The sequence below is a fragment of the Saccopteryx bilineata genome, chromosome 4 (genome assembly GCF_036850765.1).
Source record: "Saccopteryx bilineata isolate mSacBil1 chromosome 4, mSacBil1_pri_phased_curated, whole genome shotgun sequence".
In the NCBI taxonomy this organism is placed as follows: Eukaryota; Metazoa; Chordata; class Mammalia; order Chiroptera; family Emballonuridae; genus Saccopteryx; species Saccopteryx bilineata.
The window spans coordinates 106034130-106061338 of record NC_089493.1 but is presented as its reverse complement, the minus strand read 5'-3'; the positions used below and the strand labels follow the sequence as shown (position 1 = coordinate 106061338).

Sequence of the window (27209 nt, the reverse complement as noted above, 5' to 3'; positions counted from 1 at the left end):
ATATAATTTAAATGCCGAGACATACAGATGCCTGGGGGTATTATCTTTTTTAGTCTTTCATTTGGGAGCCCAGCATCCACTCCTGGCCCTTTTAACTGGTACTTTGTGGTAGATTCCACACAGAAACTTTTAAACCATTTCAGCAGCTTGTCTAGACCCATGCTCGACATGATGTGTGTGTGCCTCTGTCACCGACTATCAGACGTCAGTGTCCTCAGGCAGGAGCCCAGGAAAACAGAACAAAATTGGAAAGCATGTTGGGAGAATCTGCCTGGTTTACACAATCATGTCAAAATGCCTATTCTCCTCCTCTCTTTCCATGTAGATTCATTATGGTCAGTCCAAAATAAAACAGATCTTTTGCTTAATTTATTCTCTTTAATGTCCCCGTGCGTTTTGTGGTTTGTGACTTATATATTCAAATATGAAGTGACTCTTTAGAAATGACACGTTTAAGAAACTCATGAGCTGATTGCTGGGGAGTTCAATATGACTCCCAAGGCAGGAAAATAAGAAACAAAACAAAAGCAGAATAATACGGAGTATAATTAAAACACCCTACCCAGTGAGTGGATTTCTCAGTGTCTAACAATATAAATCATATTTTTTAGCCAAGTTAGAATTTGGGGCAATAAAAAGGAGTATTTTTTTCAGGATTCCATAGTTTTCTTGTACAAAACAGATTAGTTGATGTCTTCCTGAAACCATTAGCTGCTTTCCCAGCAGAGCTTGCACCCCCTTTCTGCAAAAGAGGGAACAAGGATGTCATTAAAAGGCCCTCATTGGTGTGTCTGAAATTTGCCAGCTCCTCTGAAAGCATTAGATGTCAGCTTTGCCGGAGGCTGTCCTGGGGACTGCAGAGACGAATGGTCTGTAGAGTCAGGGATCGGCTTTGGTTTCTAGTTAGCAATTCCCTAATTAAACAATAAACCCCAGGAAAAAGCCACTTCATTCCTTAGGGAAGACGTTTCTTTAGTTTATTCCTTATTTGAATGAAATCCTTCCAAACGATTGAACCACTTCTCTGTACCAGAGCCTGTGACCATGGTGAATGTGACCAGCTCAGGGTTCAAAAAACCTTGACTACATGTGTCAAAAGCCCCAGACCAGTTTGATGACCTCTATCAGAATCCGAATCCGATGGCATCTTGTACCCCGAGCCTCAGTTTCCTTATCTGTAAAACAGCCTAAGGGGTTGGTGAGGGGATTAATAATTACAATGAACACAGCAAAAACCTGACACACAGTATGCTTCTCCTTTAGATAGAAAGTTCAATGAACTTTCACACAGGTCTTTTTAATTACTATCATCTTCAGTTGGGAAATAATGCTGTATTGTATTGGCTAATAAGGGGTTGTGGACTTTTTTTTTTTAATGGGAAGAAAAGAAACCTTTAAAGTGGTCACAGAAAATAATCTCAATTACTAGAGTGGCACCATAAGGCACTCAGGTCCCTGGAGTATGTCAAAAGAGTTAATCTATGATAATAGGAATGAAAATTAAATGATGGTTTTGGGATAGGACAGTCACTGGGTAAATGTTAAGTAAATAAGATGACCTCCATATTTTTGGAGGGATTGGTGGAGTGGACATGTTTTCAAAGAAGTAATAACATAGTTCATCCTTGGGCTATTCATCTGCCTCCCTGGGTCTGCAGCATTCTTCATGTAAAATTCTTGAATAAATAGTTTTATGGGTTGTAACTGTGTTCTTCATGGATGCATATGTTCGAAAGGGACCCCTCGAGGGTATTCTGACCAATTCCTTACCATCTAGCCTGAAGAGAAACAAGAGACAAGGAATGCAGGGGGACCTCACAGGATGTCGCTAAGAGCTTGGTTTCTGAGTCTGGCAGGTCAGTCACTTAACCTTTCTCTTTAAGGAGAATTGCCTGAGGAGGATTGAGACAATGGCAAGACCTATCTCACAGAACTGTCCAGAAGCTTATGTGAGATGGTGCATACTGGGTGGGCCAAAAGTAGGTTTACAGTTGTTTGTGTGGAAAACAATGCAACAGTTAATAAATAATAATATAAGAATAAACTGTGTTTCATGTACTCACAATTGTACACTTATTTTTACCCCACCCTGTATAATGAGCTTTGCACGTTGCCAAGTATGTAGTAAGTGTTCCATTGATGTTAGTCATCTTTATTATTACTTGCCAACTCGAGTCAGTCAATCACTCTGGCTGTCTTTCCTGATATTCTCTGGCCATTCCAGAATACCTTAGATAGAGCCAACTATATGGTCACGATGATATAAAGGTTAATAAATGCCACCAAAACTTAAACAAATTGATGAAGAGTCAGTTATTAAATAATAGTGACAGGTTCATGGTATCTTCTACCCCACTGAACACGAAGAGCAAGTGGATACCTTCTCCTACCGGGAATTCTTTCTTCTGAATCAAATCTTGACTGCAAATAGTAAGTGTTTCTAACTCAGCCTCAGCACCTTTAGCTCTTCCCAACAGACTGAGTGCAGATGCTGTCCACCGGCCTCTTGGCTCGGCCCTGGAGAGGTCAGTTACCCAAGCCACTGGCCAGTCTGTTCTTTCATTTTTCCTCCACGGGCACTCATAGGGCTCGGTGAACATATACTCCATTTAGGCCTGACAACACTCCATGACACAAAAGCACCTTCTCAAAACTGACTCAGCCATTCTTCCCGCGGCCCGAGGGATGGAAGCATCAGTCAAAGCACCTCGCAATGGCCAGTGCCCACACAGCTCCTTTTTGCCCTCTCCCCACACCCACGACTCTCCTCTCTTAAGTGGTTTGATGGTGAGTTGGTGACTTCCAGGTTAAAGAGCTGAGGGGCACTGTCCCATTTCCGTGTTCTTTGCTTTGTGCTTACTAAAAAAAAGTGAGCTTTTAACCAAAAGCTAAAAAGTCCTTTTGGAAAAGCTCAGTCTTGAGGAAGGACTGCCAAGTCATTTACACAATGAGTCATCCTTCTTTTAAATTTATGAAAGTGAGAATTAGAAAGTTTTATTTAATATACGTAGAAAGCCCCAGACCACTCTGATGACCTATATAAAGATCAGAATCCTAATGCAATCTTTTTTGTCCTTTTTTCTTGTGGGGTGGGGGGCTCCACTTCTCATTGATTCTTTACATGTGATGTGTCTCCCCCAAAATCATATATTAAAGCCCTTCCCCCTTTGATGGTATTAGAAGGCAGGAAGATGAAGTCATGGGGATAGAGCCCTGTGATGGAATTTGTATCCTTATTAAGAGAAGAGACCACGGCTATCTGTCTATGTGAGGACACAGCAGAAGGCAACCATTCTTAAGCTAGGAAGAGGGCTCTCACCAGGAATCTAATCAGCCTGCACCTTGGCCTTGGACTTCCCTGCTTCCAGAACCAGGAGAAATGCACATCTGTTGTTGAGGCCACCAGCGTATGGTAATTTGCTGCAGCAGCCTGAGCTAAAGGCAACATGCATAGCGCCTGTGTGAACACGACAGGGGCGAGGCTGGGCCCTTCCAGGAGTCTGAGAGAGTGTCTGGCTGAGGCAGCATGAGATACTTTTTACTGCATCATTTTCCCAATAATGTCTCAGCCCTGCCCTCCCCTGGGATGTTTGGCCAAAATGGGCCATAATTATAGCACCTGGATGTCTGGGTATCCCAATTCATTCCATTGTTATCCCTCATGTAAATCAGGGCATCAGTGTAAATTTTAAATAAAAAGCATGTTTGGTGTCACTCCAAGCAACTATTAAAAGTAGGATCAGGATTTATAATGAGCCTCATTGGGAGAGTAAAATCCTTTAGCCTGCTGGAAACACCACCCCTCCCCAATGTGCAACACCCAGCAGGGCAAATGGAAACAAAAACCAAGTACCTATTTTCACAGTAAATGATATTGAGGTCCATATTTACTCGAGTGACAAACATATGGCAGTCGATTCTGACTTCATTGATTGTAGGGGGAGGCAAGGCGTGTGCCACAACCACAAGGCCCATGATTTGGCTGGGGACAGTCCTCCCGTGGGACAGCGACACTCTCAGTCGTAGTCGGCCTGTTATGTGAATCACCTGTAATGGAACAGTAAGTACAGGGCACAGTCAAATTTACATCTGGGATGCAACAGAATTTCTTTCTTTTTTTTTTCCACAGAGACAGAGAGAGAGTCAGAGAAAGAGGGATAGATAGGGACAGACAGGAACGGAGAAAGATGAGAAGCATCAATCATCAGTTTTTCATTGCGACACCTTAGTTGTTCATTGATTGCTTTCTCATATGTGCCTTGACCGTGGGCCTCCAGCAGACCGAGTAACCCCTTGCTCGAGCCAGCGACCTCGGGTCCAAGCTGGTGAGCTTTGCTCAAAGCAGATGAGCCCACACTCAAGCTGGCGACCCCAGGGTCTGGAACCTGGGTCCTCCATATCCCAGTTCGACGCTCTATCCACTGCGCCACCACCCAGTCAGGCAACAGTATTTCTTTTGAGAAATGCAAAATTACATCTGGCACAGCCAACATTAGCTTGTATCTTTTGTAATCATAATGGCTGTCAAAGTGCCCTCAGTGTCCTCAAGGCAAGCGACAAAAGAGAAATATTACACTCTGAGCGTTTCTCAAGGCAGCATTATTATTATGCTGTGCTATTGCTATTTTTCAAGCACTTTTTTGTTTTACATTTAGAGAAGTTCGTAAGCAGATAAAATGATGAGAAAGTTGAGCACTGAGCTGTGGAAGGAAACATTTGCATTATCAGCCCTTGTTCATGGATGATGGCTGTTTCTCTGCACCGAGTGGAATATCGTAGCCATCTACTTTCAGAAGTGTGGCTCAGAGCCTTCCTTCATTTGGGGTTGCTATTGCAAAAGGCCCAAGACTCCTTTGAATAAGAGACTCACAGGCGGTGACAGGAATGGGCCCTCTCGAGCACAGGAGCCCCTAGGCAGCACTGATTTGCCACAGTGCCCATGAGGTTGAAGCCCAGAGGACCTGGCCCTTCATTCCTTATTCCTTGGCCTCCCCCTAAAGCAGGGTTAGAAAAAACCGCACAATTTGGGGAGCTTGTTTTGCATAGACAGGAAGTTTGTTTTGCAGAGACAGGAAGGAGAATATTGGGCTATGATTTTCAGTTTTCTAGCTGAAGTTCAGTGGTAGTCAACCTGGTCCCTACCGCCTCCTAGAGGGCGTTCCAGCTTTCATGGTGGGCGGTAGTGGAGCAACCAAAGTATAAAGTATAAACAAAAGATAGATTTAACTATAGTAAGTTGTTTTATAAAGATTTATTCTGCCAAACTTAGTGAAAATCCGACATAAAGTACTTGGTAAGTAATTATTATTATATGCTTTAACTTGCTGTAACTCTGCTTTATAAATTTTATAAAGTAAAGTTACTTTCCTACTTTATAAATCACCATTACTGTGGAACCGGTGGGCGGTTAGAAAATTTTACTATTAACAGAGATACAAAAGTGGGCGGTAGGTATAAAAAGGTTGACTACCCCTGTGCTAGATAATGCAGGCTACCCAGAACCAAACAAAAGTTGTCTTTTGAAAAAGCTCTGCTTGTAAACTGCATATGGAAGAATGAGCCACGGTGTTAACTTCATCGAGGATGATGTTTTGGGGAAAGAAAATCACGACTGGGTGGAAAGTGGGAAGGATTTGTGTGGCTGCACTTTGGGATGATGAAAGTCGGGTGTATGTGTTTGGGGGGCAAAGACAATAGTGTGTGTGTGTGTGTGTGTGTGCGTGCGCGCGCGCGCGCGCGCGTATGTGTATTCTAGCTGCGCTCCCAGGACTCCACTACAGTGTGGGAGGCCCTCTCAGACCAGGTCGTAGAGGTAATCGCTGAGGTTCACTGGACCCCAGAGTCAGCTGAATAGCTAACCCGAGTTTCCACAGTTGGTTTGCCTCTCCAACTGCATCCCTGAGCAGCAAACCGTCTTTGGAGATTTTCCTTTTCCTTCTTTGCCATAAGGAACTGAAGTGAGAGACTCTGGCCTCCCAGGAGCAATAAGATCTAGTGTCTGTTCTCCTTCCTAAGGGCTTGACTGGGAATTCCGTTTCCATTTTGTTTTTGTTTCCCTTAAGTTATTCAGTTTTCCCAAAGCGAGACACACTGCTGTCAGTCAGGGAGCAGAATCAAAGCTGATGGGCTGCCCTCGGAGTCCTGGCTGTCCTCAGTCCTGCCTCTCCCCTGTCCCCCTTCACATCTGTGCCCAGAATTGCCCACCAGGAAACGCCAAAGAGGAGGATTATTTAAGTATTTCAGGAGCAGTTTTTCGACCACCCACATTTGAAGTTAACTAAATTCATACTTAATGCACCTTTGCTTTAAGCTTTGGTCAGATGAGCTCCTTTATGAATATTTGAAAAATTTCCTAGAGGCAAGGATGCTAAAACACCATCACAGATGCTTTTTTTTTTTTGTTGCAAGACCTCATTAACTAATAAAGAAATAGCTAAAAGAAATGGGATTAACTTCACAGGAGGGGTGTTAACAGTTCCCGGTCCCCCTCCCAGCGAGGCTTCCATAGCTGCTCCTTTATCCTTATCTGTCTTGTATTATCAGGAGCTCTCAGATTCTTGGAAAAACAGACCTATAAATGCTCGGGAAAATACACACCCAGAAATGATATGCTAAGTAAACCCCTGCTCGGTACTCGATTCCAAAGTGATTTATAGGTGTCTGGACTAGAAAACACTGTGGGGAGGCACACAGGCTACTGGGCTGATCTGTCTGCATGTCAGAGCTACCTGGCCTCCAACTCCAATTTAGCCTCTGGCCATCGAGGGGCCACTGGGGGGTCAAAGTTGGGTCCAGCAGGGGTCTTGATTTGTCATTTTCGGATTGTTACCCTGGGCAAGTCACTTAGCCCCTCTGCACCTCAATCTCATTTTCTGTGAAATGGGGATCCTAACTATTCTGCAGTTACGTTATGAAAACCAAAGGAGATAATGGAGATGAACTCCTTCTCAATTGTAAAGAAGTCTGCCAATTTCATTATGATTCTATTCACCTTTAAAAATATCAACTGAATAATACGGATAAGGAGAAATTATTCATTTAATCTTGACCAAAGGTCTAGTAATGAAATATGAAAATTTGTGATCCTTTCAAATAATAATAATATTTGGGAGAAAATTTTGAAGGATTTATTTTAGGTCCTCTTGTCACGTTTTTATGTGAGGAAAGCGGCTCTGGAGCGGTCACCCCTGCACAGAGTCAGCTGGCTGGGAATGGTAAAAAAAAGAGCCGAGAATCCAGGTTCCTAGGTCCTGTTTGTCCTTTCAGCTTTATCCCTGCATGCATTTCACGTGCATATTCATATTGAATGAAACATCTGCCGATTTACTGCCTTCAGTAATCTGTATGTAAACCTTTAAGTAGACTTTATTTATAATCAGAAGCTCAGGTATTTCAAAAGTCTGAGAAATAACATAAACTCAGAAGAAGAAAAAGAAAACTAAGAAAATTACCAATGCAGTGATTGAACAGTTGTCAAGAAATGTCAGAGACTCAGTAGGTGTGTTTATTCATATGCACATCTGGGGGTGAGGGAGGGAAAAACTCATGAGAAAGGTTAAATGATAGTTGTTAGATAATTAATCTTTTGGTTTTAAATTGGTATGTTTTTCCAAATCTATTTCATTATGCCAACAGTTTTGTTCCCCCATGTCACAGCTTATGTTCAAATTTTAGAAACATGTCTGATAGCATCTATCCAAATACATAGATGTTTCACTTTGTGGTTGCTTTTAAGGCCAGCAAGACAGAGAAAAGACTGTTGTCAGACGCGGGTTCAGAGCCCGGCCCCGCCACTGCGTAGCTGGGCGCCATGATGCTCAAGAACTGAGAGGACCTGCTTCGTTTCCAGGTTGGTATACTCGAGATTAAACACATAGTACAGAGAGAATTAAGTAGCCTGTAAATTGTTCTTTGTTTTCTTAATAAGGTCATCAAAGGACATTTTATTTTATTTTTAGTTTCTAAAACATTATGCACAAGGAAGGGATCTTGCAAGGTTCCAGGGAACAGATCAAGGTGAATCAAAGGTGAACCTGTCCTCAATAAGTTTACAGATGACATAGTGGGTGTAGATATATCAATGGAAACTGGTGAGAAGAGACAGCAGCAGGACTTTGAGCCTGTCTCATAGGAGGAGGAGGATGATGATGATGATGATGATGAAGAAGATGACAACGACAACGACCGACTAAACGGTAACTGGCATACAGGAGCAACCAGTGTGCGGGTACAAGCAGTGTGGAGATGGAGATTCCTGTGCACGTTTGTATTTGAGCAGCTTGGGGAGGTCCTGGACAACATGTGCAGGGGAGAGTTGAAAAAAGAGGCAGGGTACTTCAGAAATAATAGTTTATGGTTTAGTTTTGAAAAATTTTTTTTGGACGTGACAGTTAAAACCGGGAAATTCAATGGAATTACTGATAGAGGAATCAGAGGATGAGAGAATAACACCAAAGGCATTTCCCCCCATAAGTACCTGAAGCCCAAGGCGACTCATGTTTTTCTCTAAAGTGAGGTTCTTTTGCTCCATAATAATTACTTTTGTTAAAAAAAAATAAAAACTTGCCCTGCTGGGTAGCTCAGTTGGTTTGAACATTGTCTCAGTACACCAAAGCTGCAGGTTCGATCCCCAATTGGGGCACATACAAGAGTCAACCAATGAATGCATAAATAGATGGAGAAACAAGTCAATGTTTCTCTCTCTTTCACTCTCTCTCTCCCTTCCTCCCTTTGTTTCTCTCTCTCTCTCTCTCTCTCTCTCTCAAATCAATCAATAAATTTATTTTTTTAGAAAAATGAAAATTTCTCAAAGCTCTTAGGCCCCTTTCCTCCAATCATGACTCTATTCCAATATAAAGGCCACGCCTGCCATACTGTCACCAGTCTCGGTGGTAACATCCCAAAGAATGGGTTGGCTTCCTTATCAAGTTAAGTAGGGGAATGGAAAATGATTTTGAATACAAATATATAACCCCAAATACTCATACTATGTCAAGAGCCATAACATAATAGCTTTAAAATGAGAGGACCATTGTGGAATAGAAATAACACTGACTTGGGAAACAGTCCTGGATCTGGGAGCGCTGGTACCTCATTTGGCTAGGGCAGCATTTCCTCAAATATAAAATGGAGGCTGACAGGCAGGCAATGATACACAGGGTCTCACTGAGTTCTAGGGAATTGTGTGACCTCATGCTCAACAGAGTGGCCTCTACTGTGCCGCTGCACCACTGTACCCCTTTTTTCTCCATGGTAGGGTGGGAGTTTAAGTACAGTTGCAAATTAATAAAGGCAAAGTATACTTCAAGAATTAATCATTAGGATTTTTATGAGCCACAGCTGAGTTGGAACAATGTTTTGGTTTGGGTATCAATAATACCAGGTAAAAATTACCTCTGTGTTTTAAAGTTTCATCTTAGTCTGGTCTTAAACCTAATCTATACACATTCTTCAAAAGTGATTTCTGAGTCAAGAGATTCTTTGCCCCTGAGCTCAATTTTGTATAAGAGCTCTATCCTCACTGAGCTTCTGTTCATTGTTCTTGTTTTATCATAAAGAGCTATACAAAAATGTTAAAGCCATATTTTAGTAAGCACTTTACCCCACACTGCCCAGCCCCAGCTCCAGTGAAGCCGGATGCACTGGACTTCGGAGTTGAAATCCTACTGTCTTTGATAAAAATGTCCCAATTAGCATTATTCATCAGTCCCATGTTGAAGAAATCATTGTTTGACTTTGTTCTCTGACACGAGCGGATGTGCACGCTGCTGTAAGCACACGTCCGCAGAGTTCAGGATGAGTGTGGGAGTGCTAACCAGCCACGTTTGTGGACAGATGTATATTTCTCTTCCTGCCATACGCTCCTTTCAGTCGTCTGTGAGTGATAAACACCTAGACGTGCTCCGCTAATACCTTCTCATACACAAGCCCATCACAAGGACCTTGATAAAACCTCCCCTCCTCCCATACTTAAAGAAGGAAAGTCCATGACAGAAAGATACATCTGGAAGCTATTCTCCATCTTTTAGGAATAAATCTTGGTACAAGTAATATGAAACGTTTTCTTTATCAAAAGGAAGTGCTAAGTATTATGTGCATTATTTTCCACATCTAATGTAAAGCAGAGACTAGGGCTAAGCAAATGGGGGGGGGGGAGCTGCAGGCATGAAAAAAATTATGGATTCCCTCAGTTTAGAGCATCTTCAGAGATTTTTCACTTGTCCTGTAAGGGAATCTAAATTCCCCTCAAAACCTGAGCTTCCTTCTGGAACTCTGGTCTTTTTCTCTTTTATTCCCTGGTAGAAGTCAGGTGTAGTATACAAATCATCAAATCACTAACTGAGGTGGGAAAGTCAGCTAATTATTTTTAAAAGATGGGGGCTCTGAGGTGCCCTATAACCTGCTGAAAGATAAGGGCTTATCAGAGTCTTCCAAACTTAAACATCCAGCTTACTGAATAACAATTTAATCCACACTAGTGTGAGAATATCAACCTCATGCAACCTCATGTAAATTACTTCACGTAAATTTTTAGGGGGTAGGTTTTCCCAGATTTAGACCAGATTGATCATAGGTTGGAGAAGCGGCCCAAACAGGTCTCTCTGTGCCCCTGTCTGCCTGACTCCTGCTGCCTAGGTCTTTGCACAAGGCCAGCGGGATGAGCAGGGATGGTGGTAGGAGCTAAGAGCAAGTGCTATGGAGGAGAGGGCTCACAACAGGAGGAGGTGCCTCTGGGCCCTCTGAGGGGCAGAAGAACCGTAGCATCCCATTTCCCTTTCCTTTCTGGAATCTCAGTGTTTATTTCTAGAAACTGACTCTAGTAGATGTTGTCATAATCCACACTGGGACTTTAGCAACAGGGCATAAAAAAAAATGACAGAAGAGGGAAAAACTGACTTCTAAAAGCAGAGCTAAGATTGGGGGCAGGTGAAATTCAGGGGGACATGAAATTTGGCAGGAGGTGGGTGACAGTGTAGAATTCTTCCAGGGTATGGAGATGGCTATTGATTCACATGGGAGGTGGCAGTTTTTCTAGGAGTTTGTCCCTAAGAATTTCCTAAGGTCAGGGATCTTCAATATTGGCTGGGTCGGTGGGGCCAGGACCCAGCACTTACAGATAGAAGGCCAGCAAGAACTAGAAAGGGTCTCAGAGTCTCAGGAGGGCTTGATGCAAGGCTAGCTCTGGTAGTGGAGAACACAGGGGACTGAGAAAGATTCTTGGCCAAAGTTAAGAAAGAGGAACCCTGGCTGAAGCCAGTCCTTTTGGATAAAAGGACTACAATGAAATATAAAGTTGTTAATCCCAGGGTCTTACGGTCTTCCATTTGGTTTGAATGCTTGGTCCGATTCCCTAAGGACTCAGTGAACACTTCAGGAAGAAAAAACATCTGAAGCTGTAGGTATGGCCATCCCATGGAAGACAGGGGAAGGAAGGAAACCAGGAGCTAATTTCTGCCCTATCACTGAGATACTAAGGTCCTAAAAGACAACAGACCCACTTGTGAGCGTGAGTGTGGGCATCCTCCTCTTGTAGATGAAGTCCACTTGCTCTGTCCAGGACACAAACAACTAAAACAATTAAATGGGCCTGGTACATAACAGAAAACACATTTGTTTCTTTAATAGGAAAGCTTAAAACATTTAAGGCTGATATTAGGGATTTATTTTAAGCAAAAAGCAACTCTAGGGTTAGTGGTTCTTCAATTTGAACATGTACAAGAATCACCTGGTGAGCTTACAGATAATGTAGATTTCCCAGGTCCTAGCCTCAAAATTTTGGATTCTTTTAATTGAGGGAGAAACCTGGGTATCTGCATTCACCAAGCACTGCAAATGCTTTCGATGCCAAAATAGAGCCATCCTTGAAGCCTGGCTGTAAGGGCCAGACACACAGTCCACCCACTACAGTTTCCTCTTTATCTAGGGAGCTGAACGAACGGGTAAAGATGACCCAGGAGTCCATCATAGCCTGCCTCCTAAATGAGCAAGGAAAGACGAACATACATTTACATTTCATTCTGGAATGAAGAAATCCCTACTCTATAGAACTTAACCCATTGTTTCCGTTCTTTGGAAATGGGCGATCCAGGATGATAAACCCCGACCCTGGACTGATGCGGGATCAGGGCGTGTTTTCCACGCACAGGGCTGTCTCGGGGAGCAGACTGGGACATGGTCAGAGCTCCCTTATTTGTGTAATGGTCTGCTTTCCCGCAGCAGCAGCCATGCCACAGTGGGCTGCGGCTGCAGAGCTGCGAGCCTCTGGGGGGAGGCGGAGCTCTGCCCATCCCCTCCCCCGCCCAGCCAGCCCCTGGCTTAGCTGCTGATTAATTCAGGGGAATCCTGGGAGGTTAACCCTTTATTTGATAGCTCCAGTGGAGAGCTGAGAAATTGCTCGTAATTTATCACCTTGTTTTTATTTTTAAATATCGAAACACTTTCTAAGGCAGCAAATAAAAAATTATTTTTAAAACCTGCATTTAAAACACATTAGCTACAGCGTTCTATTCTTACATGACTATATTCTCCAAACCTAACAATTACTTCTCATCCATCTCTGTTAACAAACTTCAAATACATAACGTAAAAAATATAACTACAATTATAGCCTTAGCTTCTCAAATGTGTCTGGTCTCCATATTTGTTTCCTGTTCCCTTTGGAGAAACTAGTCTTTCTTCTACCAAAGATAAGAATTTTTATTGGGATAGTTTAACTAAGCTGGAGAGATTTCCTTAAAGAGATTATGTAAATATATGCCAAAAATGTAAACCACATTTTCTCAGAGAGTAGAACACTTCAAATATCATTTAATAAAACAGGACCATGGGTAGAAACTCCTTGATAAATCATTACAGGGCAAAGCATGAGGCTGAACTAGACATATATGATCAAATTTTGTATGATTTAGTTACTTCATAAAGTCTCCTAGAGAAGGACAGAGGACCATTGTGCCTCTGCGGAGGGCAGCTTTTTATTTTTCTATCACTTGATGTGAGGGAGAGGTTATCACCCTCATGGTCCCCAGAGGCCCCTAGGCTTAGGGCCACTGTCTTGAGGGTAGAGAAGCAACTCTTTCTGATGTAACAGAGTACAATTGTATTTCCTGACAACGTTTAAAAAACAATTCAGAACCTGCCCCATGCCAGGTAAGGTATAGAAACTGGCTCCCTACTCCCACCCTACCACCCTACTCTCAGAAATGCTGCACCATATTATATATTTTCTTCAGAACCCACAAGCTCTTCTTAGGAAAGGTATAATATAAATAAAATATTTTCTATTCCTTATCTTTGCTTAACACAGTAACAGAATGTGTTACTTAAATTTCTTTTGTTTAACAACTAGTCTTGCTAGTCTCCAGAGCTTTTGTCGAGTTTGCTAGAAGAATGTCTACAACGACTCTGAACAGCAGCACATATCCGAAGACAGCTGGGTACCAGAGACCGAGCGCTTTGCAGCATGAAGACAGCCTTAGTGGAGAGCTCTCTGCTGTCCTGAGACAGTGCTAGGCGGCCTTACTCCCGCCCCTCCACCTAGCCTGAAGGTCTGCAGGACAGCAAATGACTGCATTTTCATAACAAAGGAAACCCTTTAGAGGACCATCTCTTAGGTGTAAGAGTCAGCTAACCCTCTCTTCCTTGGTTGCAGAGGATACATTAAAGACCGGTATCCGTGTAGATCAGGGGTCTCAAACTCGCGGCCCGCCCACCAATTTTGTGCGGCCCGCAGACTAATCAAACTTCATGGATTAGTCTGCGGGCCAGTCTGCGGGCCGCACAAAATCGGTGGGCGGGCCGCGAGTTTGAGACCTCTGGTGTAGATTGTAGAACCTTGGTCCTTAAGGAAGGGCAATTCTGCTATCTCAGAGCGGAAACAGTGTTTAAAGCAGCCATCTCCATAAAAAGGAAACACACAAATATTAACGATTGTATTTCTGCTGAATAATTTTAAAGCAAACAGATGGGTTATAAATACTTTGAAAAAGAAATAAAAGCCTCATTATTCCTCTAATTTAAACATAAAATTCCTTTAGAAAGCAAACCTAAAAATAATCACTTCCTAGGAGGCTACAGTCCATATCTGGGACTCTTAAAGAAAGAACAGAACAAAAAGTTCTCTTAAGCTGGGCCCTTTAGACCCAAATACGTGCATGAAACAGAGAACATGAACCAGAAGCCAAGATTCCTCACTTATCCTGGCACACTCAGGCAACTTGTATTTCTGTGTTGGACTTCAAGGATCTCCTATCTCTGCATTGATTTCCTCTTTGGGAAAGTGAGTGGGCCTAACTATGCGGCCTTGGAGACCTTTCCTTAGCATAGCATCTATTAAATCCAATATTTGAACATGAAGCCTTGACCCATCATCAAAGCCCTGAGCCTCTATAACCTTCCATCTCTGTTATCTCGGTTTCCATTCTTTGTGAGGCTCAGACGTTCTGTGCTTAGCATTGATTAGCACAGAAAATTTTCTTAAATGTTTCTTAACCAGTCTCTAAACTCTGTAACCAGTATTTTATAAGGCTGCTTAATTCAACCCTAAATTTCACCCTTAATGAGAATAATTTCTAGTAATGACAGGCCTCTCAAAACGTCTCACGTTTTATGAGTGAATGATTCCACGCCCTTGCCAAGACTTTTCTGTGTTCAGTATCCCAGAAAGATCACACGCAGAGCTGGAGGGACCCTGAGGACCCCCTTGTACTCCCCCTTACAGGTGTGGAGACGGCCCGTGCCCACAGACACTGAAGAAGAGTGAGGTCTCCTACTCCTGCCCAATCCCCTTTCTATTACTATTCAGGAGTGCATTGCAGAGGACATATTCCCCTCCACTTTCTTCCTTTGTTTTCCCAAATGTGTTTATATCTATATATATAAATGACTCAATCTTAAGATTTTAACCTTGGAAAGACCCCATGGCACTGACATGGGTTATTATCTATTCAGCATATGCAATTCAAAACACTCATATGACTTTTGTGCGTGTCACCAGCTCATTTGCTGCATTTGGTTTATTCAGCCATGATTAGAGATAGTCATTTACAGTCACACATTTGGAAACTCTTTAACAAGCTTCTAGCAGTTTCCTCTCCAAAGCTGTTTAAATAGATGAGGGTGTGGTGTCAGCAGCGACAGCAGTTTTCTCGGTACTGATTCCCCTGCCATTCGTGTGTCTTTATCAGGGCTCCCATTTTGTAGAAAGGCTTTTAAAAAAGAGAAAAGGAACAAAAAACAACCACCCAAAGATGCACAATCCGGAGCCTCTAAGTCATCATTTTAGGAAGACTGATGACAAAATTAAAATTGAAGCCACCACACTATAACCTGAAAGTTTCCTAAAAAAAAAAAAAATCTCCCTCTTTCTTTTTATTCTAAGGAATACTTTTTGAAGTAATTGGCACAAGATTGTTCTAGTGCAGATTGCTGCAAGTATGCTCTTGGCAAGAACATCATAAGCATCAGAAAAACTTTAATATGCTCAAGAAGCCAAATACAAACTGACACCAGGAACTCAAGTGTGGGAACAAACAGGGGGAAGAAAAAGAGCATCTCAATTTAATACAAACCTACATACAAAGGGACCAATTTCTCCGATTCCTGGTTTAGCATACAATGCAGCCGTCCTCTGAGTGAATATAGAGTAGTTATACATAAGAAATGAGAATTATCAATTCGAGGGGATTTCTCAAGAGCCTTTTTGATATGTAATACTGCAACCATAATGCCTACGAAACCAGACATCACTGCATTCGATGAGATCCAGTAGAGATCTGTTTAGAAAAGGAAGGTTTAAAGTTGAAGTGTCTCTTTGATTCAACCTCTGGAATAGACCCTCTCTGCAGGAATGCTCAAAATAAACAGCTTCACCCCTAACTGCAGCCTTGCTTCCCGGGTCTTTAAAATATAAGTTTGAATTCACCTAACACATGAGGAAAGTCATTTTAGTGTCTTCTATGTGGCAGGAAATGGGAGGACCCTGTAGACTTTTGCACTCTGCAAGGTATGGGGAGAATGTTCCATTATCTATACAAAGAAAAACTTTCTTTTTTTTTAATTTCCTTCCTCAAGTCATTGTCTTCTTTGCTATTTTATGGTAAGAATTCAAGGATTTGGAGATTTTCTGCATTTTTCTCCAGCCATACTTCATATTTATCCCTGATTGTGACCAATACTTCCACTTACTTTACCCTGAAACTGAAAAGATTGCTCCTTTCACAGTCTTGCTAAGTAAGATTTCTCCTGCAATCCCCTGAGTTCAAACGTGCTATACTTTTTTTTCTTGAGGAACGTTTGAAGTCCCCTTTAAAAATAATGCCTTGAGGATATTTTTTCCCTAATACCATTTAAAGAAACTTGAAAGCATATGGCTCTTGAAGTGCACAGGGTTCTAATGAAGTAATCAGCAACACTGCTCATATGCAGACTTCCACCAGGAGCTTCCGCACCCACCCCAGGTCAGCCTTTAGAGTGAAGTACAATTCCACAGAAACTCCTCTCCTGCCTCTGCCGGTGGAAAGGCTTGGTGAGCCCATGCACCGGAGTGCTGACTTTCAACCTTCGAAGGACGGGAGGTGGTGGAAAGGTTGTGTCGGGATCAGAACTGTCAGTGGCAAAGCAAATCAATTCAGCAGCTTGTAAGGCAACTCAAGACAAATATTCCTCTGTTGTGCAGTCTCAAGTCAAAGTGTAGGAGGAGAAAATAAAGTTTCTTTAGAGGGTTCTTTTTGATGTCGTCCCTACTAGCTCTTCCATTACCTTGGGTGATTCTCCACACAGCCAGCAAAGACTAAATAAAACAAACACATGGGATATTAATGTGCTTTCCCTGGAACTGGGAAGAGCGTGCTGTTCCCCTGCAGTTTCAGAATGGATTCTCTAAATCTATCACAATTAAAATCGCACTTCTTCAGGCGCAATCTCATTAGTGCTGAAATATCACATCTTGTGCTTTTGGGGGCAGGGATTTTAGCAAAACAAGTGATTCTTTTGATCATTGGAGTGACTTGTGATATTATGATTGTCAAGTAAGAGTGCCACTGTTTAAATGAACTGGCATAAGCACTTGACGTTTTATTTCTTCTTTGGTGTGGGCAGACATAACCCCTGAACAAGAAGCCATAGGTGGTCTGGGTATACTTATCCTCCCACCCCAACACATACAACATCTCCTGTTCCATAACACTCTTGAAGGGAGGGAGAGGTGAGCAGCAGCCTGGCAGATGTGTGGGTTTCTCAGATTCAGAGGCAGGTGTCTTATTCATTCTTGGTTTCTACCTGGTCGGATAATGCCTCTCAAATGTTCGAATGCTCCTGCGCATTTTGTGCACCTTGTACTGCATGATCTCATTCACTCAACAAGTATCACTGAGATTACTATGTTGCCAGGCACCGTTCTAGGCCCTGGGGATACAGTGGTGAAAAGGATGAACAGAGTGGGAGAGGTGAGATCTGGTAAATGTTTCTTGCTGTTGTAAAGGGCTGCTCTGGGGTCTGAGTGGAAGTAGGAAGGCCAAGTAGGAGGCTCCTGCAAAGGTCCTGGTGGGGAACATAATGGTAGCCCAGGAGGAAATGGTGGGAAGCAGCTGAGTTGTGGATACACTTTGAGGTCGAGTTGATAGAATTTGCTGGTGTATTAAATGTAGGGTGCAGGTAAAGAGTAATCTCGAAGGACACACCTAAGCTTTTGGCCAGAGCCCCCAGATGGAGGATGGTGACACTTACCCAGAGGTAAGCACCTGTGGATGGCAGGTTTTCAGAGGCAGGTTTTGTTTGGGTTATATTAAGATTGAAAAATTGTCAATATTTAAGTGAAGATTCAGTAGGATGTAGAAGTTTAAATGTACTTCTTCAGTCTCTTTTTTTTCATACTTTATTCAGAAATCATCTATTTGCTAAATTATAGTTTCAGAAATTTTATTCATATGTTGTGATAAGTGCTCTCGGGTAAATGGGGAAATCAGTGATGATCAGTCCAATCCCTGACTTTTTAGTCCATTTCTGAGAGGACAATGGGGATATTTTCTGATAAAACACGCTATTGAGTTAGGACTAACAACAAGCATAGTAGGTCAGATAAATACAGAAATAACAATCCAGTTCAGAAGCCTATGCAATACGCAGAGACTTTCATGAGACAAATTCTATTCTTCATATGCTTCCATTAGACATTATTTCCAAAGCATCCATCTTTATGAATTCCAGGCCAGGAGGGTGAATCCATGAATCTCAGGCCACACTCAGCCCCAGGTATGAATGTCTGGCCAGTGCTGTGTTTAAGAGGACTCAATGTGAATGTTCTAAGAAGGCAAGTACTATTCCCAGCTGCTGCCACTCCCACCTCACCTGGTCTCCGGAAGACATCCGAGTTTCTGATCAGGAGGAAGAAAGGCAAGATATAGAAGTTCCTCTTAGCGAAGTACTGGCAAATATTTAGAGAATGTTGGCCCACTTTGCAAAAGCTTCCCTCTCAAAAACACTTCTGCACACTTTCACAAAGCAATGACCTTCTCTTAGTAGCTACTGGAGGACTGCTATTTATGTTTGATTTCCTTAATCCCCCTAAAGCAGCGAAGAAGGCTTAGGAGGTAATTTATTTATAAGAAATTATAATAAAGCTTCAGCAATTTGAATGCTGTGTAAAAAGTGAGAGGTAGATTGTACAGAGGCAGGACATCCAAATTTAGAAGTGAGCACTATGACAATCTTTCGGTTTATCTATCCTTGCAATCAATTTTGTCATTTTTAATTGACTTTTCCCTTGTTTGCTTAACATTTATTAATTGATTGTTATGCTCATGCAATTAATTAAAAGCTGGCAAGTTTAATGCAGAGAAATTAATTTTCTTTTACCAACACGACACTTAAAATACATTTTTGGAAGCCTGGGCTACCAGGAAATTACCTTCAAATTAATCAACAAAGAAATTAGATGGTAGTGTCCCTTGACATCTGTCAATCCAAAAGATGTCAGTTTCTTCCTTCTGTTTGAGTGGGCTTTTTCCGCTGAGTGAAGAATAATAATAATTTAAAAAACAACCCTGGATATTAAGTAAAACTACACTGCACTTATCAGGCAGCGACAGAAAGCAGTTTCTTTGTAAAAATATGCAATGTTCAAATTAATTTTACTTTTCACTGAGAGGAATTTGTAGAAAAGAGGTAAGTTTTATAAGAGAATATGAAAATTAAGCTCACCACCTTCTTCCCTAAGCAGCTCTTTTTCCAGTTTTCTTTATTTTCCCTCAAATGAAACCTTACTGGGTACCCCGTGCTGCCAGGCCCTGTGGAGGCCTACGTGTCAGGGAGATGGGACTGTGAGCCGAGCCCAAAGGGAAGCTGAAGTGCAGGGGCGTGATGGGGAGAACTGTACTGACGAGGCCCAGGGGAGAGGTGCTCACGGAGGAAGCAGCATTTGTCCTGAGTGTTTATAGATGAGTAGAATTTGATTGGCATTTAGGTTGAAGAACTATTATAAGTAAAAGCAGAGATACAACACTGATTTTTGTGTTTAGGACTTGTGAGGAGTGCTGTGTGACCAGAGGAGAGCAGGTGGGGAAATGCAGGGGCAGGTAAACCCGGCTAGGCTGTCGAACGCTATGATGCTGCACCAAGGAGTCGTGACTTTATTTTATAGACAAAGGGGGGACCACTGAAGACTTATCAATAAAATATTATATGACTTGCTTTGATTTTAGGAAGAAAATTCTGACGGTATTCATTCATTCATTCATTCATTCACTCATTCATTCATTTGATGAATGCTTGATTAACCTTTGTCAGTCACTGCTCTGTGCCAGTCACTGGGGCTATCACAACCACTAAGGAGCTCACAGTCCACCTGTCTATACCTAATTCGTGTGTGATCGGGGTAATATGAGGAAGGTGAATAAAAGCAATGGACAATAACCTGTTCAGATGAGGGTAAAGAATGAATGTTGGTAAGGCTAGTGGTCAGCTAGTCAGTCAGTCTTGAATCTTGGACTTCTCTTTGTTTTCAATAACACTTCTATCAATTTCATTAGAGGTTAAAGTTAGAATTATTGAGTGTGTCACTTCTTTTGGACTCATCTTCAATTCTCTGCCTCTCACTTCCCAGATCCAGTCAATCATTAAGGCCTATGACTTTTCCATGAGCATGCCTCTCCCTAGTGGTGTTATAGCTATTCTGAATGCCAGTAGACCAGTGTAGACTATTGAAATATACTGCTGACAAAAATTAGGGATATTTTATAGCTTTATATTCATTTTCAAATATCCCCTAATTTTTATGAGCAGAATATTACATCTAGATGACCCAATGACAGCTTCCTAACTGTTTTCTCTTATTCTTTTCCTCTCTGGTCAATCCTGCATTTTGTTGCCAAATTCATCTTCCTAAACTATCTTTAACTTAGGAAAACAGATCAGTAGTGATATGATCTCCCTCACCTATTTATGTAACTTTGGAGCAACCACATGATCTTTCTGAGCCTCCGTTTCCCCTCAGCCAAGTGGGCATAATCATGCTTGCCATCTCTATCCTACAGAATTGTTGAAGGAATCAAATGAGGCAGTGCACTTAAAAATACCTTGAAAACATATAGTACATGTTGATATTTGAAGTAGTATTATTGTTACTCTTATCAGTTCAAGATGCTTGATTGATTATGGAATAAAATGCAGACCAACTAGACTACTTAGCTTTTATAGAAGTCTTGTGACCATTTAGTCCCAACCTTCACGACATTATCTTATGCAGCTTCCCTCCCTGAACTCCTAAAGCTTTGCATACCATCTCTTGCATCAACCTTGTGTTTACCTTTTCCATGACTTTGCTGATACCACCTCTTGGGCCAGGAATTCCTTCCCTTTCCCCCTCCATCAGTAAAATAATATCCATTCTTCAAGATCTATGTCAAATTCCTTTTGTTTTTCTTTGGCCACTGTAGCCCAAAGCTGTCCTCTTCCCTTCAAATTCCTACTATTGTCTCTGCCACCCAATCAGTACTAGGTATGTCCCATCATAGGTGTTCTCTCCTTGCCTCTGCCTCCTTCTCCTTACAGGCACAGAATGTATCTTTCATTTCTGTGTAGACTTCACAGGACACAGACCATGGAAGACACTCAACTGATGACTGACTGCTTGGACCCCTCCATCCATCAATGGCATGACAGCTCACAGAATCCTTAATTTACTTTATTTCTTTTGATCCTTACAATTTCCTCTAAGGTAGGTGGAGCAGGTGTTAGTATACACATATTACAGAAGGTGCTGGAGCTGAGAGAGGTGAAGTGCGGTTATGAGTACATAGCTAAAATGTAGTTCCAACATTCCTCCAAGTTCAGTGCTCTTTTTCACCAAATACCCTGCATCGCTGCCAGTCTCAGCTCCTATTTGGACCCGTCTGAGCTGTCTAAAAACTGTTCAGTTCTCCCTTATGCTTCAAAAATCTATAATATGAAACTGCCTTTAGAAAGTACATATCAGTAAGATTCTTCCTGGGGGTTAGTTACTCCTTGAATACAATTGTATATACTTCAAGGTGTCACCCTATCAGAACTACAGAAAATGTCCAGTGAGTTTGCTCATCATGGCCCTAAAAAGAACAGACCTACCATTTCACTTAAAGGAACATAAATCTCTATATTACTAATTACTGACTCTGGTAACCGATTATTTCAATGCAAAGAGGGATATATATATAAGGCTTAAATCAATAAACAATACAATATTAAATTGACAATTAACAATACAATACCAAATTCACAATAAACAATACTGTACCAACTTTACAATAGGCTAATAACAACACTAGATAACTAATCTTTTTTTTTTTTTTTTTTTTTTTTACAGAGACAGAGAGAGGGATAGACAGGGACAGATAGACAGGAATGGAGAGAGATGAGAAGCATCAATCATTAGTTTTTCGTTGAGACACTTTAGTTGTTCATTGATTGCTTTCTCATATGTGCCTTGACCGCGGGCCTTCAGCAGACTGAGTAACCCCTTGCTCGAGCCAGCGACCTTGGGTCCAAGCTGGTGAGTTTTGCTCAAACCTGATGAGCCCCCGCTCAAGCTGATGACCTCGAGGTCTCAAACCTGGGTCTTCCGCATCCCAGGCAGCCGCTTTATCCACTGCGCCACCTCCTGGTCCGGCTAGATAACTAATCTTAACATAACCAAAGTGATCAACAATGACAAGTAGTCTTAAGACATTTGTCATGCCCACAGGTCTTTATGAAGCCTGATCACACCAACCATGAGGGCCACTCTCTGATCTCTTTCTCTGAGGAAACCTCAACCCCGTTATGGGGATGGAGCTGTGGTGGGAACTTCAGATACTTCCCGCCTCCTCTTTTATGAACATACTTTCTGCTCTTTGTCCCCTTCAGAAATAAAGTGGATAATCTGAAGGCTTCTATTAAAATTTTTTTCCTCACAGAAACATATATATATATATATATATATATATATATATATATGGCACAGAAATAAAATGGGAAAAAAATTTCCTAGTGATAAACATAAGCTAAGGCAGTATCTTCTGAAATGCTAAAATCCTAGCTTTTGCAGTTATAATCTAATAAAGATAATATTAGATATTAAGAGTGACTCAGAGTTTAAAGAACATTTTCACTCATCTTACACCAACCTCATAACAACTGCATGATATTTCGGAAGAGGCACTATTATTCCCTTTCAGCAGGAAGAGGCACTATTATTCCCTTTCAGCAGACTCGGGGAGGCTCAATGAGTTCCCTAAGGTCAAATACGTACCAGATGGCAAAACCAGGACCAAAACCTTCATTTGCTGGTTTTAAGCCTGGGCTCTGTACACTCTTCCAAGTCACCATAAATGTCTTTGACATGATTATTTTTTATATTAGTCATTACGTATACAAAATCTACTTATAAATATTTGTATCAAAGATTACTTTCTGCTTTTAATAATTTACAGGTTATTTTTTACTAATTTTTGTTTAGTAGCTCTATTGGGCTGGAATAATTATCACATAGCCAATAGCTGTAGAGAGTTTAGATTTTAATAATATGTGTGAATCAACTTGTGTGTACGTATTTTATTCTTCAATTAATGGTTAATTTTTTGCAGCTCACCAAACTGACCTTTTGGTAGTCTTAACCAGTCATAAACTGCCTACTGAATTGTCTAGTTATTCTGGAAAGACAAATAACATGTTTCTCTCTATTGACAGCCCCGTTTTTGTATTTCCTCTCTGCCCCATACAAAAGAGTTCTGGGAGTTCACTAGCATTTCAGTCCTCTTAATGATTCTGATTTTTAAAATGGCATCCAAATTCCAGTATGGCCACCGGAAACAATGGATTGAACCAAATTAGAAGTTGCTCAAGTGTGGTGGCTACAGCATTTCGGTTAGCAGAGTTTAGAAGCAGGTCTTTCTCTATGAACAGGGCTAAAATAATTCACAGTTTTCCAAAACTCATTATTACCCCCTACTAATTTCTTAAAAAGGAGCTAAGCAGAACACTGCACCTCTTTACATTGTGATATCTTTTGCCTTCTCTTTCAGTCTGTGCCTTGAGAGTCAGTCCAAGAAGATGCTGGGAGGGGTAACTGATAATGAGTGTCAATGATGTTAATAGTAACAAGTGATATGTACAGGAATAGAATTTTATCAGGTGTTCCTTGGAGCTGGAAATGTTCACTTGGGGCCTGTCCCCTGCTTGTGTTGTCCAGTACACCCCCCCCCCCCCATGACTGGCTCTGGGCTTCTCCTTTTGGCTAACTCTGGGTGCCCACATCTAAAGATTTGCCTTGCTGTATCTGGATTTCTTACAGAAGACATCTCATGGCAGTTGTTAGTAGCCCAAAGGAAATATATATATCGAAAGAGGCCCAGATGGCCCATTCTGGCCGCCTTATCTCACAGGATTCAAACACTACATCTACAGACCTTTCAGCTCTACAATTCTATGATTCTTAAGAGGGAAAGGGAAAGAATCTCAAAACATTTGTGGTATTTGTTCATGGGGACAAATGGATAGTGAGGATGCTTTGATGAGTTATCTGACCATGCATTTGTATTTCTGAAAGCTCAGTGGGTTGGAAATAGGGACACAGACCCCTGGCACGAAATATTCCCTGCCCACATTCCACTGAGGCCATGCCTCTCTATGCCTAGGCTATCACCATGGAGACAACATTCAGGGCCTGACTCCAGCCCACTGTCCCTCCAAACACTGTACCCTCCCCTGCTCCTAAGCATTCCATGGACATTAGGTAAGGGAGGGGAGGGAGCTGGGCAAGAATAAAACGAGGACTTTCCTGGCCTCTGTTGAATGTGGAAGGCGCCTTTGATGTCATCATGTTCCATAGTCCTCTCCTCTCTCCTGCTGCCCAAAGCTTCTCTGCTCTGCTGTAGCTCTGTCGATATTCAGGGACCTAACTCATGGTCTATTCCCCCATACTCTGCCCATTTCCTTAGTGCTCAGTTTTAAAGAATATTAGGAAAACAAGCCTTAATGTGAGATGGCACTGCTTTGCTGCACACTAATTACTACTGCCTGAGTGTCTGTCGTTAACCCCTTTTTTCTCCAGGCACCAACTTAGGGGGTCATGTGGCACCTCTGATTTTGTTTCTCCTGCTTTCATCTCATCTTCACAAAAGTCTAAACTCATGACAGTCCCAACCCAACAAAGCCCTGGAAGCCTCTTCTGGGCTGAGGGTCTGTCCAGCCCCTGGACCTGGACCTGAGGTAGGTCAAACCTCCCAAACCTCCTAACTTTTTCCTAGGACAAGAGAGCTCCATGTTTCGTTGTTTCTGGAGCATAGACATCTGCCTATACTTTAGGTAGAAGAAGTAAAAAAAGATGCGGGGAACAAGTTTGGAAAGACAAGTTTCAGGGGAAAAATCCCCTCCTTTCCCAAGAAGCGTTCTTTTTTAGTCTGCCCACCATGGTTGCTGGAGTCGGATTGAGGAGCCTGTAGATTTTTCTGGACATATATTTTCCTGCTTTGTAGGGTATTGGCTGCATAATCTGATAAAAGCTGTGACTCAATGAACCCTTCCATTTGTATTTCCACAGCCACAGGGGATTGGCTACTTTTGCTCCTCCTCCTTCCTGCCCCCTCTTGACTCTGGAAGGTTGGTTACTTACAGTTACTGCAGAATCAATCTGAACTGGCCGAAATCAGTGATGGAATTTATAGCATAATAAATGCCCACCGCACAAATTCAGTTACACATGAAGGGCTTGGGAATGCTCTTTTGAGTGATCCTTCTACTTTGCGAAACACTATGTTTTATCCATTTAACAGAATTCGTCTTAAGCATATTTTGAGAAGTATAATTCTGACAGCTACAGGGCAGAGTCTCCCCGAGGCAGGTATTGTTGCAGAAAAACAATATTATTGATAAAAATCTTAGCATATTAGAACTTGGAAGGGAAACTAAATATATCTTTTTCATTCTTCACACCAGTCCTTCGGAACTCCATTTTCTTAATCTCACAATGCGTTCCACTTTCTCTTTGAATTTTTATTTTTATAAAAGTGTTTTAACACTTCTCAAAGCACACTAATGAACTGTTCTCTAAGAAGAACCAGCCGTACCAAAGTTGGCTTTGAGAGGCAGGCAGAATTTGAAGTGCACTCAAAAGATAATGCACAGATTGGGGTATCGATGATTTTCTATTTTAAAAGTCTGCAAGTTATAAGATTACATTGGTATCTGGCCCATTTCTCTTGCTAAGTGCCCATATTATGGGTGAATCCTGTTTTACAGCATTCTGATATGCAGAGAGTTGAACTTGAGCGTAAAATGCTGGAAAAAAAAATACTAGAAAGACAGATGGCAGGCCGTCCTCCCCAAAACTCAATTTCATATTATGCATGTGATTGCTAATAGGCAAGCACTAAAAAACAATTTTCCTTGACGGAGAAGAGCTGATAAATTGTCAACATAAAGTTAGACTATGGTTGCTCCAGCGATCGAAAGCTCGTCTGTGAGTTTGGTCCCATCAAAGTCGGCTTCTTACAACCGTATCAAAATTTATGAATGCATATGTCTATAAAGTCACTGAAAACAAGCCATAATGCATGTTTGTTTATTGTGCATGAGCTCTGTGTTGCTTTAGTGCATGCAAAGAAACCAAACATCTACGCAAGCCCATTTTGGTCAAGTTCTCTTTTTTAGCTTCTGTATCCGGCAATAAAAAAGTCGAGAGTCAACGAGGGAGGCGATTTCCCCTTCTAGCCTGAGAGTGGACTTAAACAAAATGATCTCCTCTTAAATGGCTCTTGCATGGTTAGGGAGTGTGCTCCACGGGGTGGCACTAGCTGTGTGATGATAGGAGTAGATACATTTGAGAGCAATCGAGAACGTGGATTATTTGAAGAAGAAAAAGATGCTTGAGAAAGAAAAATAAATAAAATCAAGCAGATAAAAAGCAACTTAGCTCATGATCTGTACTACAAAGCATCAGCATTTCATATCCTCTATGACAGAAACATAACATAGACTATGCAAAAATAGAGAAAAAGAGAGATTTTCTTTCACTTGTTAAAAGTATGCTTTTAAAAATAATTAATCAGCCAATCCAGAAATATAAATTTATATTTTCTGGGGAGAAGGAGAGTGAAAGGGTGAAAATGTGCTCATATTGAAAATTCAGTAGTTATATACTATAATTTATTTTTTTAATTGCTTAAATTATTGAATATTTGCATGGTTATATTTCAGATTTTATGTCACTTGTTACTGTTCATTTGACAACAGTTTTTTAATTGTGTATGAATTGTAACTGATCTGACATGTGCAGGTTGTATTGGAATAAAGGGGTTGGGTGCAACAATTAATAGAAGGGCTGAATAGCCAATTAGAATTAGAAGTAAAATAAGTTTAAGAACAAGTCATTTTTCTTAAAGGAGAAAAACGCCATCATCCTTAAAGCCAGGAATTTTCCTAAATGCAATCTAAGGGAAACCTTAGGCTGCTTGAAATGTAAGGTTTGCTTACATTGTTCCAAATACTCAGACATTCCCAAGAATTCACATACCTAACAGTGTATAGATCACTGCTAGGACCTCGGTAACTGAGGTCTATGTGATGCTTCCTATTTCTGAATCATTTCAGGATCTGAGATTTCAATGTATAATGATTTCATTCTTTTTCTTGAGTTACTGGCTCTAGGCAAGTCATATTCCTCCTTTCAGAGTGTCTATTATACCAGCATCTAAGAATCAGGGGGA

The 27209-nt window shown here is 41.5% G+C and overlaps 1 protein-coding gene across 4 annotated transcripts in view; it reads right to left on the bottom strand.

Moving 5' to 3' along the window:
* The window catches only part of NPAS3 (neuronal PAS domain protein 3), a 947754-nt gene that overhangs the window by 24674 nt on the left and 895871 nt on the right, over positions 1-27209 (bottom strand). For all 4 annotated transcript variants that reach the window (XM_066277694.1, XM_066277693.1, XM_066277691.1 and 1 more), the window contains one exon: positions 3854-4047. In XM_066277694.1, the coding sequence (XP_066133791.1) occupies positions 3854-4047 (194 nt within the window). The remainder of the gene's footprint in view (positions 1-3853; positions 4048-27209) is intronic.